The sequence below is a fragment of the Phaethon lepturus genome, unplaced genomic scaffold, assembly GCF_000687285.1.
Source record: "Phaethon lepturus isolate BGI_N335 unplaced genomic scaffold, ASM68728v1 scaffold29331, whole genome shotgun sequence".
Taxonomy (NCBI): Eukaryota; Metazoa; Chordata; class Aves; order Phaethontiformes; family Phaethontidae; genus Phaethon; species Phaethon lepturus.
Genome location: NW_010517441.1, coordinates 38,438 through 53,829, shown reverse-complemented (window position 1 = coordinate 53,829; position 15,392 = coordinate 38,438). Strand labels below are relative to the sequence as shown.

Genomic DNA, 15,392 nt, shown 5'->3' with positions numbered 1-15,392 from the left:
TTACTTCAAATATCAATCTAAGAAAGTTGCAGGAACAGCTTTCAAGATTAGCTTACTCAGTAAATGGTAACCGTAGGTTCATTACATTAATTGTACAATGTGTCCCAGGGATTTCTGTAATCAATTAAGGCATAACTTAATGTCCCCAAGACTAAAAAAAAATTGGTGTTTGACAGGAGAGGAAAAATAATCTAACCATGTTCTGAACATTCTAACATACAAAACTTCCTCATTACCACAGAGAAGAAACTTTACTGCAACTACTTCTATGCTCACCTCCCACCATTCCCACCAAGTTCTGAACCAGCTTGAAAAACAACAAACGTTTCTTTGTACGGTACATCAGCTCCTTCACTTCTCACCAGAACTTTACAGACAGTGAAAAGCTGAGAAAAATAATTATGTTGGGATATTATGATTTAGCATAGAAGTTGTGATGAATACAGCTGGCTTTATTTCTCAAGAGATCATACACCAGACTCAAAAATGTTGAATTGGTTTTGAGCCCTCTTCGCTGCTCTTGCAACAGCCACTAAGCTAGAAGCAGAAAGAAGCAGCTGAGTGAAGTAGCTCTACCCTGTCACAGAAAAGAAGCAAAAATCGTTGCACTGAAAAGGGCAAAGAAATATAATCAATGTTAAGAAACTCTTAAGTTTTTTAAATAATAGATTTATTATCCCAAACTGAAACACTTTTTTCCACTGTTAATTTTAAGGATCTAATTTGTCACTAAAATAAAATTTCTTTCTTGAGTGAAGCAACACAAATAACTAGCTCTAAACATAAAAATTATTTACTGGTTACATTTCTATCATAGCAAGTATAATCTAATCTGCTGTGACTGCCATTTCAAGATAAAAAGCAGAGAAATCTTCAGCATAAGCAACTAAAATTTCTGAAGTTACTTACCAGTCAGTGTAGTGCTACTAAATACATATAGGTCCCTTACAACACTAGCGGGCTATTTTGACTTGGAAGATGTTTGAGATGAGTTAACTGCTCTTGACTAAAAATATAGTAACATTTATCTGGGCCATTGATATTGTAGCTATTCATGACAACTACTACTCCTTCCCAGAATATTGAAATTAATATTTCTTACATTTGCAGAAAAATGCAAATAGAGATGCGCATACTCATCTTCTTCCATACAAGAGACCACAACAACTGACCTCATGAAGGAATGGAATGATTGTCAGTATCTGTAGGCAGAACCATCACTTTCTGCCTTAATTCGAGTAGACCACTGGAACATATTTTCACATCAGAGGTCACTGTAACAGGACTAAATTTGGAGCTTTGGTAAAGAAGCACGAACAATTAGGACACTTAAAAACCTGCAGTGTGGAAACCGGTATACTTCCAGCACTCGTGCTCTTATACCTCTCTGTCCTAAACTTTACTCTTATTTCAGCACATTCATTGGGAAAATGAGTGAGAGGTTTCTTTGTGATTTTTTGTTTGCTTTGTTTTGGTTGACTGTTTTAGGAATGAAATATTCCTATATTTACTTAAAAAGCTTTCAGAGTCCTCTTGTTTGTAAGACATTCAAAATCTACAGAAGATATTTGTATTGGATAAAGGTCATTATATTGGGTCTGGTTGAGACGGAGTTAATTTTCCCCATAGCAGCCCTCATAGTGCTGTGCTCTGTATTGGTAGCTAGAATGGTGTTGACAACACAACAGTGTTTTGGCCACTGTTGGGCAGTGCTCGCACAGCATCAAGGCTGGCTCTTCAACATTGCACCCCCCTCACCAGTAGGCTGGGGGTGGGCAAGATCTTGGGAGTGGACACAGCCAGGACAGCTGACCCAAACTGGCCAAAGGAATATTCCATACCGTGTGACATTAGTAAGAGAAGGGGGGGGTGGCAATCATTATTATGACATTTGTCTTCCAGAGCAACCGCTACACGTATTGAAGCCCTGCTTCCTGAGAAGTGGCTGGACATCGCCTGCTGATGGGAAGTAGAGAATAAAACTTTTGTTTTCTTTTGCTTCTGCATGCTTCTGTTTTCTTTTGCTTTGCTTTTGCTTTATTAAACTGCCTTTATCTTGACCCACGAGGGTTTGTTGGTTTTTTTCGCATTTTATGGCCTGGTGTCTAGCCAAGGTCAACCAACCACAGCCACCAACTGTAACTAAAGAGTGATCAGCAACATTCAGTGACAGATCCTTTTCCTGACTATGAAAAACTACGTGAGTTTTTTTTTCTCACTGGTCTGGCATAAAAGAACAAAAGTCACACATTAACACACTACAACCCAGAAATCACAATACTAACAAACAAAAGACTGTGTGCCTGAAGGAAAGACACTAACAGAACTAATCTGGCCTTTAACTGACTGAGCAATGTTTTCAGAGAAGCGAAAGGTCGACACCTTTCTTTGGATCTCTACACAGCTATTTCATTTAGCAAGGATTTGTTCAGTTACATACACACAAATAGTAGAACTTTTGGGGAAAAAACTGAGCAGTCTGCCTATTCTTTTTAACATTAGCATAACTATGTTTTTTTCAGGTTGCAAAACCTTTTGCACAGCAAAATGAAAATCTAGTAGATGTTTAAGTGTTCTTGGTCTCCCTCATGAAAAGAGCAGCACCTTAAGAGTTCAAGAATAGTGCTATTCTTTCCACCAACTCATGGAAAACAGCAGCATTTGGATGGAGAAGCAACAAAACTCCAACTATTTCATCTGATGTTGTAAAACAAGATCTCTAAGTATTTGTGAAACACTATTCCCAGCTTTATCACATAAGTCATTCTGAACACAAACAGGAGACTAATCTTCAACCTTTCCAGCTAGACAAACCCACTCCTCCAGTTGTCACATAGGTATAGAATTTCAATGTTCTTTTGACACAGAATATAATAGGGATGTGTGCAACAAGCTGGCCAGCAATATCTTTTTAGCTACAGTCCCTATACACCTATCAAAGCAACAATAACAACACATTTCTGATATTGATCACCTGAGATACTGTTACATCCAAAACTTTTTTTTTTTTTAAGAGAGAGATGACCTACAAAAAGGATAAGCTGCTCTCTTTCTATTTCTAACCACAGAAATGGAAGCAAACTGAAATGTATCTCTCCCAGCTCTGTCATCATTACCCTTCTGGGTTGAACAGCAACTGCTTTCAATAATATCTGGGTATTCAACGAGGATTTAAGAAAAAAGGATTATTAGCTGTACCTAATATTTGCAATGCAGCTCCAACATGACCTAGACAAAAGAAGAAAAAAAGGCTTCCCCTCTCCACCTCACAGGTAAAATTAACCACAAAGATTCAAAGAAAAATAAATACTCCATACTTTTCCACGTGCATAGGAAATTATAAGCTTTCTCTTCCTTGTTGCTCTTTATTTGCATTAAGACCAGTAATTTCTAACATGCAAGTGAAATAAAGTCACAATTTGCCCCATAAGGTTCACTGGCATGGAGTCCGGGAACTAACTTTGATCACAATGCATGTTTTGTACGTGAGTAAAATCAGTATCTAATTCCTAAAAGGAGAATCAAAATGGTATTTACTAACACAGCAGGAACTTGAAGAGCATAGAATTACAAGAGTTGCTCTCTGCTCAACACACAAGAAGCTTATCAACTACATCCTCATGCTTCACTAAAATACTATGATTTAGATCAGTCTAACAAACCTCTCAACTTTAATTATTTGCCAGATTAAGACACTGAGGTATTTTAAAACAAGGGGAGTACTGAAAACCTGTGAAAGTACATATTGTTCGTGTGGAAAATCAACAATAGTTCCCGAGGTAGATAATACACAAGGCAAGAAAATTTTGAAATGATGCAGTGTTTTGTTTTTCTTTTTAATTTGGTCCGCATGTCAATTTTTTCCATGTGTTTCAAATACAGAAAAGTTTTATAAAACAAGAAATTATGCTTACTATTATACAACAAAAATTCAATAACTTATAATAATTAAATAATTCATATTATAGGTAACTAGCACTGGACAGGCTTCAACTCTTCATATGAAAAGGCATATAAACTCTTCATATTAAAAATGGTTTAGCATGTACTTTTTAAAAAAACATTATTCAACTGGGAAACAGAAAAAAAATAAAATTAACTATATGAAAGTGATATAAAATGCTACACTTCATTAAAATTCTGAATCTTATGAGTAGACTTTTTAAGCATACAGATTTTTCACAATTTTCAAAAAGCATGCTAAATAGTACAAGCTAGCTATTTAGGTTCTGATTTTCATTTGGTTACTGCATTGGCTCACTGGAGCACAACTAATTAATTTCTGTTCTTAAAAAACAGATTAAAAAGTTCGCTTAAACTATTGCCGCTCATCAATAAGAAAGTCACTTACCTCTTCCTTCTTCCAGTCTGTGTCTCCTATTTACCCGTTGCCGTTTTTCTTCTTGCCGCAACTGAAGGTGTTCTTCAATATTAACTCCAGGAACAGGGACAGCTTATATAGATTAAAAAAAAAAAAATTATGAAAAACTACTTCTAAAAATTGTTATGATGGTAATAATCCCTAGAAGTTAAGTAAATGAAAACTAAAGCCTACTTACTACCTGCTCTTTACATGGCTCTGATACAATATTTAGAAATAAAGGAGTCGAGTAAATTTGGAGAAGAGTTTTAGGCCTTATAAGTCTCTGAATTTCGTGATTTTCATGAATCTGACACAATTCCAACATCACTGAATAGTTTAGTACTTTCTTTCTATTAGGCATACACAAATTTATATTTAATTATGTGTTGTCATGGTCATATCAATTTTTCCCAAAAAAGTTTCAGAAAGGCTTATTATTAAAACAAGCATAAAATTGCTTATCTTTTAAAAACATTTTAATAAATTAGGTATTTTTTAGTTTATGAATGCTTTACCAGCATGCAATTACTTTAATGCATATATACATTTACATGTAAATCTGACTTATTTACCAAACTAGCTAATTTAATAGGAATTTGAAACAAACTGATAAGCACTTTTTAAAACAGAAAACATGACTTGAATGAACACAACAATAAAACTCATATAAGCACTACCTTTTTCCAATGTTTTTTCAGCAAATTGCAACAATCTAAAAAAAAAAAATACTTTGCCCCCAATATCAAACAAAATCTCCACCTGGAAGCACTGTCACTTTTCTCCAGACAAATGTGGTCACCTCAAATTATGCCAAGCCCAACACAGGCCCAAGAGCTGTTGTCTATTCTGCTAGGAGAGGAGTTAGCGAAGTGGAGGTTAGCATAAAAACCGTAACTCCTCCCTGGTCATGCATGAGAATATTGTTGTGAAGCACAGCTACTATTGCCACATTCCCCATCAGTATAAACCTACTTCTCTGATAGCCTTATACAAGCAAATTACATTTCGAAATACCTGTATGGAAATATCAGGACTGCACAATGAGATTATTTGGGGTCCTTAGTGTTGACTTATCAAGAGAACCACTTCTAGTTTCTATTTAACTTTTGCTTTGGGAAAAAAAATTCCACATTCAAAGCAGAGCATATAATTTTCTATTATTACCCTTATTATTATATATTACCTCCTGCCCGCAATAAATTGGTGAGATGTATAAATATGTTAAGTCATACATCTGATTATTTTATGGTCCTTTTCTATACCAGATACTATATCCATATATTCATGCAGAGGATAAGGGTTTAAGGATTAAGGGTTCTATATAAATTTAAATATTAAAAAAAAAGTAAGGAAATTCTGAAATCCAAAAGTCTGTAACTGCCCAGTTGTAAGTACAGAGAATACAATATTAAAAATGCTGTGGTAACAGATCTTACAAGGCAAGATTCCAAACTGTATTTTTTGGGGAGGAGGGGTAGGTGGGTGAGTGGGTGGAAGGTGTTATGGGTTTTTTAAAAGTAATTTCCACATTCTCAGCGGGTCTTTCTCTCTGAAAATTTGAAGAGGAAAAAAAAAAAAATCTTTTTCAAGAAACAATATGACCCATATTTTATGTGACTGCAAAAAACCCTGATAGCAAATTTTCAGGCTATCAAAAAAGGTCAAGAACAACTTTGTGGTATCAGCATCAGTATTATACCTGCAGAGGTCAAAACAGCACAAAGTGTGGGCAAGATTAAAATGAATTTCACTTACCATAATGATCCCACTTTGCTATATCATTAGCAAATAAATCTGCCTAATAAGCAACACTTTATCCATTTCAACAATATTATACTAAAACTGCCCTATAAGTCTAAAAGTTCAGTAACTTGACTGGAAAGAAAGAACTGCATTTCTTAGGATACGAAGTTTTATCATACAGAAGAATCAAAATAGTAACTGAAATATTATCTGAAAATCTATTTCTAGGCTAACCTGTTATTCCAATTCAAGTTTCAAGTCAGCAGTGGGATTGAGTTTATTAAAGAGTATAAACAGATGTACTGAGGAAAAAAAAAGTGCAGTAAAAAAGAAAATTAAAAGCCATCTTTCTAATTTCCTATCACTTACCCAGCAAGAGATCTAAAGGTATCATCTCTTTTACAGCATCAAGGATTCCTCTTTGCCTTGCTTCCTGGCCATCCAGTTCTCTAGCACACGCCTTGCAGCAGCCACATACAGCACAGCCTGACTCACCTGAGCCACAGCCACAGATTCTGCAGCAAACAGAGTTGCTTTATCACCATCTTTTATTTTCATGCATTACTCATGCCTTAGCAATTAAAACATAGAATATTAGTTTCTTCTATCTCTGGACATGTAATTTTTTTTTGAGATAAACAGGAAGTACAGCTATTTAAATCCTAGCTGCTGTTGCATGCTGCCAGGGAGCATACACTAACTATACATACCTGAACTGACTTCTCAGCATTAACTTTTCTTCATTTAATTAAACATACACCACATGAAAGCATGAACAAGAAAACAATGATCACATGCAATGCTGGAGAAATAGTAATGGCAATATGTGAACAGTGGCCCTTTATGCAGCTCAACCCTGAAGTAACAGATAAAAGCAACTGGAATAGCAAGATAAAAAACTTCCATCACAGGATGAAAAAAGGTTATCCCACAGCCAGCAGCTCTGTCAAGAGACAGATTATATTAGTGTTCATCTTCAACAGCTTCTAGTAAAGAGCTATATGTTAAAGAAATGTAAAAAAATGCATTTAAAGCTAACACACCTGCAACCATCACAAGCTCTTTACAAAAATTTTAACCTACTTCCGATTTTAAAAGCGCTGACTCTTCTTATATATAACATTGTCTTAGATTGAAGTTTAAGTACAGATCAACTCAGTTTACAGTCAACATATGCTTTAGCCATTCAACACACTATAGCAAGTATAATTCGTTTGCTTACCCTCCAGGTACTCTGTCAGGGCGCCCACTACTAACACAGCTAGCTCCATAGCCTGTGCAATCTCCACATACAGTGCACACCATACACTGCTCCAGCTTCCATTTATGCATGCCTGGAGGACACATCATGGACTTCTCATCTTTTTCATCCAGTTCCTCTTCTAGGTCTTCATCCATCGCTGTTGCCATGTTCTCAACTCCAAACCCTAATTAAGATATTGAAACAAGAAACAGCTGGTTTTTGAGGCCAACAGTGCCAACTGAGGAAGCTCTGAAGAATACTCACAGATCAAATTTTGAAAGGATGACTAGGCATGCCTGATTTGCATGCTCAGCCAGCAAAATGACACTTTTGAAAGCTCTCTGAGCATGAGCTGGTGTATATATCTGTGTTTCACAGCTAAAGGGGAATTAAAACATTTCTATTCAGTATACAAGTAACAGGTCATTTACTTGTTACATATAAAATATTCCAATCTGGCAAAGGTATGAATTTTCATACCTGTATTTAAGAGTAACAGAAACATCCCGTTGTGTGGAGAAAGGTGTAGACTTGCATTCATGCCCTGTTTAGGCAAAATACAGCCTCAAGACTGAATGCAAAGAAGGAAAAGTAGCAAATTTTTTCTTACTAGGACAGCAGCACATGGTAAGACAAGGAGTGATGAGGTTTGGTTTTATTCATTTGTTTTAAAGAAAAGCTTTTTCACCAACAAAAGAAAAGTAATTGAGGTTGATGGTTGTTTCTTATTACATAACTAAGTTAATTTGTATGTGCAGAACACCAAATACCTGACAGTTAAACTGAAAGCATCCATATCTGCTTTTTTAAACACGTTGCATATACTTAAGCTTTACTATTTTTTGTATTATATTTTAAAATTTATAATAAAATGCTTACCTATGGTTTTGCTTGTGATATTTTCCATCACACACAACAAAGGGAAATAATCTAGGTGCCTCACCTTTTCCTCCCTGGCTCATGGAGCCTGTGTCTCTTCCACACTGTCCTTTATTATTTACACCAAATGTCCAAACTTCTCCATTTTTCATTAACACACAGGTGTGAGCTTTGCCCATGGCTACCTGAGTCACAAAATGGCCTTTCAAATCTGTTACTAAACCTATAAGACATAAAACAGTTGAGTGGTAAATTGCACTTTCTACCTGAGAAGGAAACTTCAGCAATATAATAAAATTTCTAGTGGAAACTGACAATTTTTAAATTAACAGCAAGAGAGAAAAACTGCAGATATAGAAAAAAAGTGCTAGAATAAGAAGTGAAGGAGAATTAGGCCTAGGCCATTTGTCCTGCAAAGAAAGGAAAGCCAAAACCAAACCAAACCCTGCTGCAAATCACTTTCGAAAAACAATTCTAAAGGAGTCATAATGCCATTGGAGTTTATTTCTTTAATATTTTATTCAAACTGAGAGGTACTGGGTCACCTACAAATTCAAGACAGGCTGCCTTGTGAGCAAAGAAATGTATAAGGCCTGGTTTCCTGCAACCTTTGTTCACAACAAAACATGTCTCCCTTCTGTTACTTTTCCCTGTGTGGCCTTCTAGTGGCAGATTAATACAGCAATCATTATTTTTCCCTTAGTGGAAGCATTCATTCAGATTTGTCACCAGTGCTCCTATATATAAAGAAACTGTCTTCTCTTTCTATCCTTCTGTCATATTTGGCTGAATCAGCAGAAATTCAGAAATCTATTAGGAGAGTAAGAAACACACAAACATCATTTCCACAAGCTAAAATCTTCCAGACTAATTTCAATTACTTTAGTTGAGAAACCATTTAAAAGACAAATATTAACTTACTTGTACTATCAGAGTAAATGGCATCTTTTCCAAACATGTAGAGTTCTCCATCTTTTGAAATTACAGAACTGCTTCCATTATTGCATGCTGTAGATATGACAATCTTTCCTTCCATTTTAATAATTTTTTTAGGCTTATATGGTTTTGACTGCCGTCTGCTTTTAGCTTTAAATGAATAAATAAATTGCAAGTTATTCTACCAAAAAAACCTTCAAAGGCACAATAACGTTTGTTTCATAATTAGGGGTCACTTTTCAGAGAGCTACTAAAAAAAAAAATCTGTCTGATCTCCTGGTCTAATTTTTATTGGATTATACTGGTTTCACTCAAAAAAATTCCACAGCAAGCATAGTCATCATTAGATATACCAGGTATATTTCAGTAATGACTCTTCAAGCTTTTCTTTTATATATATTCTGAAGTAACTTTATGAGCTTTATAAAGCAGTGTATACTAAAAAAGTCCTCACTGTCATCTGAGATTATATTACAATATATGCACAATAAGTTCACAGAGAAATGTTACACAAGCTCATTTTCTTTTTTTAAAGAAAAATATTAAATTCCCTATTTATTAAAACTGTGTTTAGAAAACCTTTGTGTCACAACAGATTCCTACCAGAGGAAAAAAAGAAGAAAAAGTACTAAAAAAACCCCATCACTCCAAAATCATTGATTACAATCTGCCCTCAAATGAAAGAGTAACATCATTCCTCAAGACTGGATAAAACAAGTAACAGCTACCATTGCTGCCTGTGAATTTTCACCCAAATCAGAGAACTGCCAGTTGCTTTAACTTGCTGACAATTACCAACTTTCCACAAAAAACACACAGATACCCTGCTGAGAGAAAACAGTCTCCCTGCCCAGGTTTAAAAGAAACCTGGGGAAAAAAAATAAAAAACTTGTGCACATCTACTCTGAGCCAGATTAGAGAGTGATGAAGAGAACAAGATGAGTCAGAAGAGAGTTGAACTTCTTTTAAAAGAACTCAGAAAGACCTTGAGCAGGTCCTTGAGCAGATTCCTCAGTAAGAAGATCTAGTAAGCACTAAATATTCTCAACTAAATTTTGCTCATTTAAACTATAGCAGCGACAGCAATTTACTTCAAAGTGCTAAATTTCTGTTTCATCTGAAATTGTAGATTAATTAATAAAACAACAAGAATTACTTTAATTGTATTTTGGATCACTTCCCAATAACTGCACAAAGAAATCTTGAAATCTGTGCTTTTAAATGTATTTCCTAAAATCTTTCTCTTTAATTTACTCTACATTTGCTGGAGAAAGTAGTATGATTTTGTCCCACACAGTTTTCAGTAGACTTGCATTTAAGAAGACTCTACAAAGTTACTACAGCACACATCAAGTTTGTTACCCAGACTTTTACCCAGGAGTACTACTATTAACTTCCTCTCCCCTGAACACATTCAAGAATCTACTCCATATGCATTACCAAACCTTAAAATATGTTCTTGCCTGTATTTTAGTCATATTACATGGAAAAACACACATATTCTGGAGGCATACTGTCAGCGTAGTTAATCTTTCACAGAAACAACAAATTAAATATGCTTTGTTTCTGCATGAGCTATGCCATACCTCACATATGCAGCCCACTGAGGTTTTGTTAACAACTTTCTTGAAACTACTACACAGTTGACTGAGACAAAGCTGGATTCTCTTGCTGCTGTTTATCAAGACTTTAAATCTGTTTTTAAATTCTAACCATCTACTACTAACCTACAGACTTGAATTTTATACCAACATTTGAGTATTACTTATCATATTTCTAACTGACTGCACTGAGGCACAAAAATTTCAGTCGTATTAAAACTGTGTTTAAAGTCTACGGCAAGCTGACCGGACTTTTCCACAAATCCACTTTGTGAAAAAATTAATTTTAATGGTAACATCAATCTACACTATTTAAACAGAGCATTATTGAGAGATTAATTTGAATTTGGGTTAGGCTTCAATACTATCTGAAAATGCTACCTATGAAATATACATTACATTATCCTATTAAAATGTACACATCATGAGGCTGACAACTCAAAAATATCAGCTTTGTTTTAAAATCCTCAGGAGCTAAGTAGTTACCAAAATACATTATTTACCTTTTCTTTTTTTTTTTCATTAATCTAACACAATGTAACACAACAAGTCTATGTCCTAAAGTGAAATATTTAATTTAATATCACAGCAGATCACAACCTTAGGGCATCTAAAGCCATCTTTCATTGCCTTATAAAGTGTATTTCAACCTAAACACACAACTTTAGAGATCAAAACTAGGAATTTGCTTATTTTATATTGAAGAGGCATTTGTTAGTCTGAAGATCAAATTAATCTGTCTTGTCTAATGTCTGAAGAGTTTTGCTCGATCAAGGACAGAAGACTCTGCTTCTACAATTTCTAATCAATGTACCCCTCCATTATGGAGATGCATCTGCTGGCAAAACACCCGTTTCCAAAGTTCTCTAAAACAGTGAAGGGGCAGAAGTTTAGCTCTTCAGTTTTTCAGACAAAATCCTATGCAGATAGCATGCCTCTTGATCAAACTTAGGACTGCCTTTTCTCAGGACAACTGTACAGTACTGCTCCCACCACACAACCCAAACCATGTTAAAACTGAGATCAACATCTCTAGCTGGGAAAGGCAGCGGCACTAGTTGTCAAGACCTGTGACTGCCATAAAATTCAAACCCAATGGCATGCTTACATGTTCTTGGAAAATGTTAAAACTCTTCTTTTCAAATTAAAAGGTGGTTAGTAGGCTTTTATCAACCACTGATGAAGCAAGCATAATACGTACTTGATTCACCATCCTCTCCTTTACTAGCAGAACCTGTGAAGAATATGCTTCCATCCTCAGCAACGAGTAAGGCATGTGAGCCATCATGTCCAACAGAGAACTGAATAATCTTTGGAGATTTTGTGATTGGGAGTTCAACCCATTTTCCTGCTCAAGGACCACCTTGTTTGATTCCAAGGCTCTGATATTTGCCAGTATAATAAATCTAGAAGAAAACAGTTTATAATTTTCAGTTATGCCACAGCACTTTAAACTTGCATAATTTTTAAAGTTGCACTGTTTTCAAAACCTGGAATTTCCAACCACATAGAACTTCTCCTGACATTGTTTACACCATTTCAATATCTTTAGCCCAAACCCATGAATTCTGACTTAATGGGAGAAACATTCTGATTAGATTCTGCCTGCTTTGAAATGCGCTTTTTACTGTGCCACAAAGTTAGTTTTTGTATATAATTGTTTGGCTAGATGAGTTGAACACACAAGAAAGAACTGTTCAGAAGAAACTACTCAGAGGAAATCAAGCCTTTAAAACACGAGAAATGTCTGTTCTGTGTAAAAACAAGATGTATTATAACAATAAAAATAATTAAAAATACCAAATTATGACAACTTTTCATATGCTGCAACACATTTTAAAAACTTATTTTCAGTAAATGCACAGTGGTCACACAGTACAAAAAGAGGAACACAGAATAAAGTATTTCATATGAACAAACACAAAACTACTGATATGGACAAAAAACTTCCTCTAGAACCATGCTACTCAGCAGTACTATGAAACGTGTGGGTTAACCTATGTGGGTACCTAAAGCCATCTTACATTGCCTTATAAAGTGTATTTCATAGCTAAACACAGAACTTTAGAGATCAAAACCAGGAAACTTGTTAACTTTATATTGAAAAGGCATTTGTTAGTCTGAAGATCAAATTAATCTGTCTCCTCTAATATCTGAAGAGTTCTGTTTGATCACATTCTGTTTCATATACTTAAATTTCATTAGGAAAAAACAGTTCAGTTTATTTATAAGCATTTTTCACCAATCTTGCTGTTTTGCTAGAAGCAGAGCAAGGGCTTCATTCCAACAAAGCAACACAATTCTGAACAAAGGAAAACAAAGAACTATGCTTATACAAGGAAAATAACATTAGTTTCCCAAACTGAAACAGAAGCACAGTAAATAATTGTCCTCGTTTCAGCCAGGGTAGAGTTAATTTTCTTCACAGAAGCTAGCGTGAGGCTATGTTTTGGATTTGGGATGAGAAAATGTTGATAAGGTGCTGATGTTTTGAGTTGTTGCTGAGTAGTCAAGGACAGTCCAGCTTCTCATGCCGGCCTGCACCAAGCAGGCTGGGGGTGCACGGGAAGCTGGGAGGGGACACAGCTGGGACAGCTGACCCAGGCTGGCCAAAGAGATATTCCATACCATATAACATCATGCTCGGTATATAAAGCTGGGACGAAGAAGAAGGAAGGGGTGGAGGGACGTTCGGAGTTATGGCGTCTGTCTTCCCAAGAAACCATTACGCGTGATGGAGCCCTGCTTCCCTGGAGATGGCTGAACACCTGCCTGCCCATGGGGAGTAGTGAACAAATTCCTTGTTTTGCTTTGCTTGCGTGCGTGGCTTTTGCTTTACTTATTAAACTGTCTTTATCTCAAACCATGAGTTTCCTCACTTTTACTCTTCTGATTCTCTCCCCCGTCCCACCGTGGGGGAGTGAGCAAGCGGCTGCGTGGTGCTTAGTTGCTGGCTGGGGCTAAACCACGACAATAATGTAAAAAGTGTCAGTAAGCATAATTATTTCTACATTTCAGTGAATATGCAAATGCCTCTGAAAAACAGTCTCGAACAGAATCAACATATCAAATCATTAAGATTAGGTTTAAAGAAATCAATTGAAAACTTTGCATAGGAAAAGTAAATAATTCTCTAAAGGATCAGAAAAATCAGGCTGGGATTTTAATAAATGACTATGGTCAGACTGTTTATGGAAAGTTATGAAGTAAAAAATTTTGCAAATGCGCTAATACATAATTTGTAGATAAAAGGTAATCTTGTCCCCCAAATCTAAAACAAAGCACCACATTGTCTCTAAGCAAGATTGACTGTAGAATTTCCTATAAATTCAAGCCACAGTTTTCTCAGTGGTTCCAACACCATCTGCTTATGTTTTCAAAAAACCATTTGCCTTTTTCTCTTTAAAGTGGGCTCTGAAAATGTATTTAAATACAGTCATATAAATTCATTCTAACATAATAAAAGGCTAAAAGGAATTGTGGAAACTACTAATTAAATTAAAAACCATGTAGAAACATATTGATACAATTTGCTAATTACTACAGAACATTTTCAGTACCTTTCCACTAGCAGTTTTCATTAGTGCAAACTCTCTTCCAGCACCAAGGACAGCCGATTCCTCATCAAACCCTGTACCTGTGCGAGTAAGATTGCGTTAACTGGACAGTTTAACCAGGCAGTTTTTACAGACCAGTTTATGGACCTAACTCTGCCAGGGAGAGTTTGTCACAAGAAAGGTTCTAAGAAAGTTACAAGCAGAAAGAAAGTTTTGCTGCCACAAGAAGGCTTACAGGGCTAGACCTGGCAAAGTTGTTCAAAGAGGAAAAAAGCACTAGCATAAGAGCAACTGCCCTTAGTCAGACCAAAGGTCCATGTAGACAAATATGCTTTTGTAGCAGACAACTAAGAGAGCAAAAAAACCCAAAAGCAAACGCCAAGTGATATTTCCTCAAAATACCTTCATAGACACCAACAATTTTGCATCTCAAATTCTGATGCAAAGGTGGTTTCCACATATTCAGTTATCTTTCAATGCATTACTTTTCCATGAATCTAGCCAGGCATCCTTTTAACTTTTGTTGATTTTGACCCACAGCAAGGAGTTCTACAGCTTAACTATGTGTTATACAAGCACGATTATGAAGTCCAAGCTTCAAACAATTATATATTTATTATACAACTGGAGGAAAACACTGGAAAACCATGGATAGTGCTATAGACAGAAAGGTGCTTCAAAATGAGTGTGCAGATTAGAGTCAAGTAACACTTAAGCAGTTTCAAAACCTTTGTACCTCTCCACATTGTTAATAATGGAGCTATACCTTCCTGCACATAAAAAAGGCAAAGAAAGGGAAGGGCAGTGTTCCAGTTTTATTATTTGAATTATTAGCTTGTTATTAACCTTCAAAGAAAAGGACTTACTGATAATGTGCAAGTCTTTCTCCAGATCAAACAATGAGATGCCACAGGCATGTAAACATTTTCTTGCAAGCTTAAGCTGCAGTTCTTGTTGCAGTACTGGCTCAGTACTCGTTGCAAATATTCGCACTACAAAGCCATCCTGCAATAAATTAAAAAAATCTTTATACTGTGTAATAAATGCAATCACCTACTTTTCATGGCCTA

The 15,392-nt window shown here is 35.7% G+C and overlaps 1 protein-coding gene across 1 annotated transcript in view; it reads right to left on the bottom strand.

The window, feature by feature from the left end:
• Positions 1–4,351: 4,351 nt before the first annotated feature.
• The window catches only part of LOC104627987 (E3 ubiquitin-protein ligase MYCBP2-like), a gene marked incomplete at both ends in the record, with an annotated part of 38,250 nt that continues 27,209 nt past the window's right edge, over positions 4,352–15,392 (bottom strand). Inside the window, 8 exons of the mRNA XM_010296410.1 lie at positions 4,352–4,453; positions 6,476–6,621; positions 7,329–7,533; positions 8,293–8,451; positions 9,150–9,314; positions 11,967–12,075; positions 14,326–14,402; positions 15,189–15,327. Coding sequence (XP_010294712.1) covers positions 4,352–4,453; positions 6,476–6,621; positions 7,329–7,533; positions 8,293–8,451; positions 9,150–9,314; positions 11,967–12,075; positions 14,326–14,402; positions 15,189–15,327 — 1,102 coding nt within the window. The remainder of the gene's footprint in view (positions 4,454–6,475; positions 6,622–7,328; positions 7,534–8,292; positions 8,452–9,149; positions 9,315–11,966; positions 12,076–14,325; positions 14,403–15,188; positions 15,328–15,392) is intronic.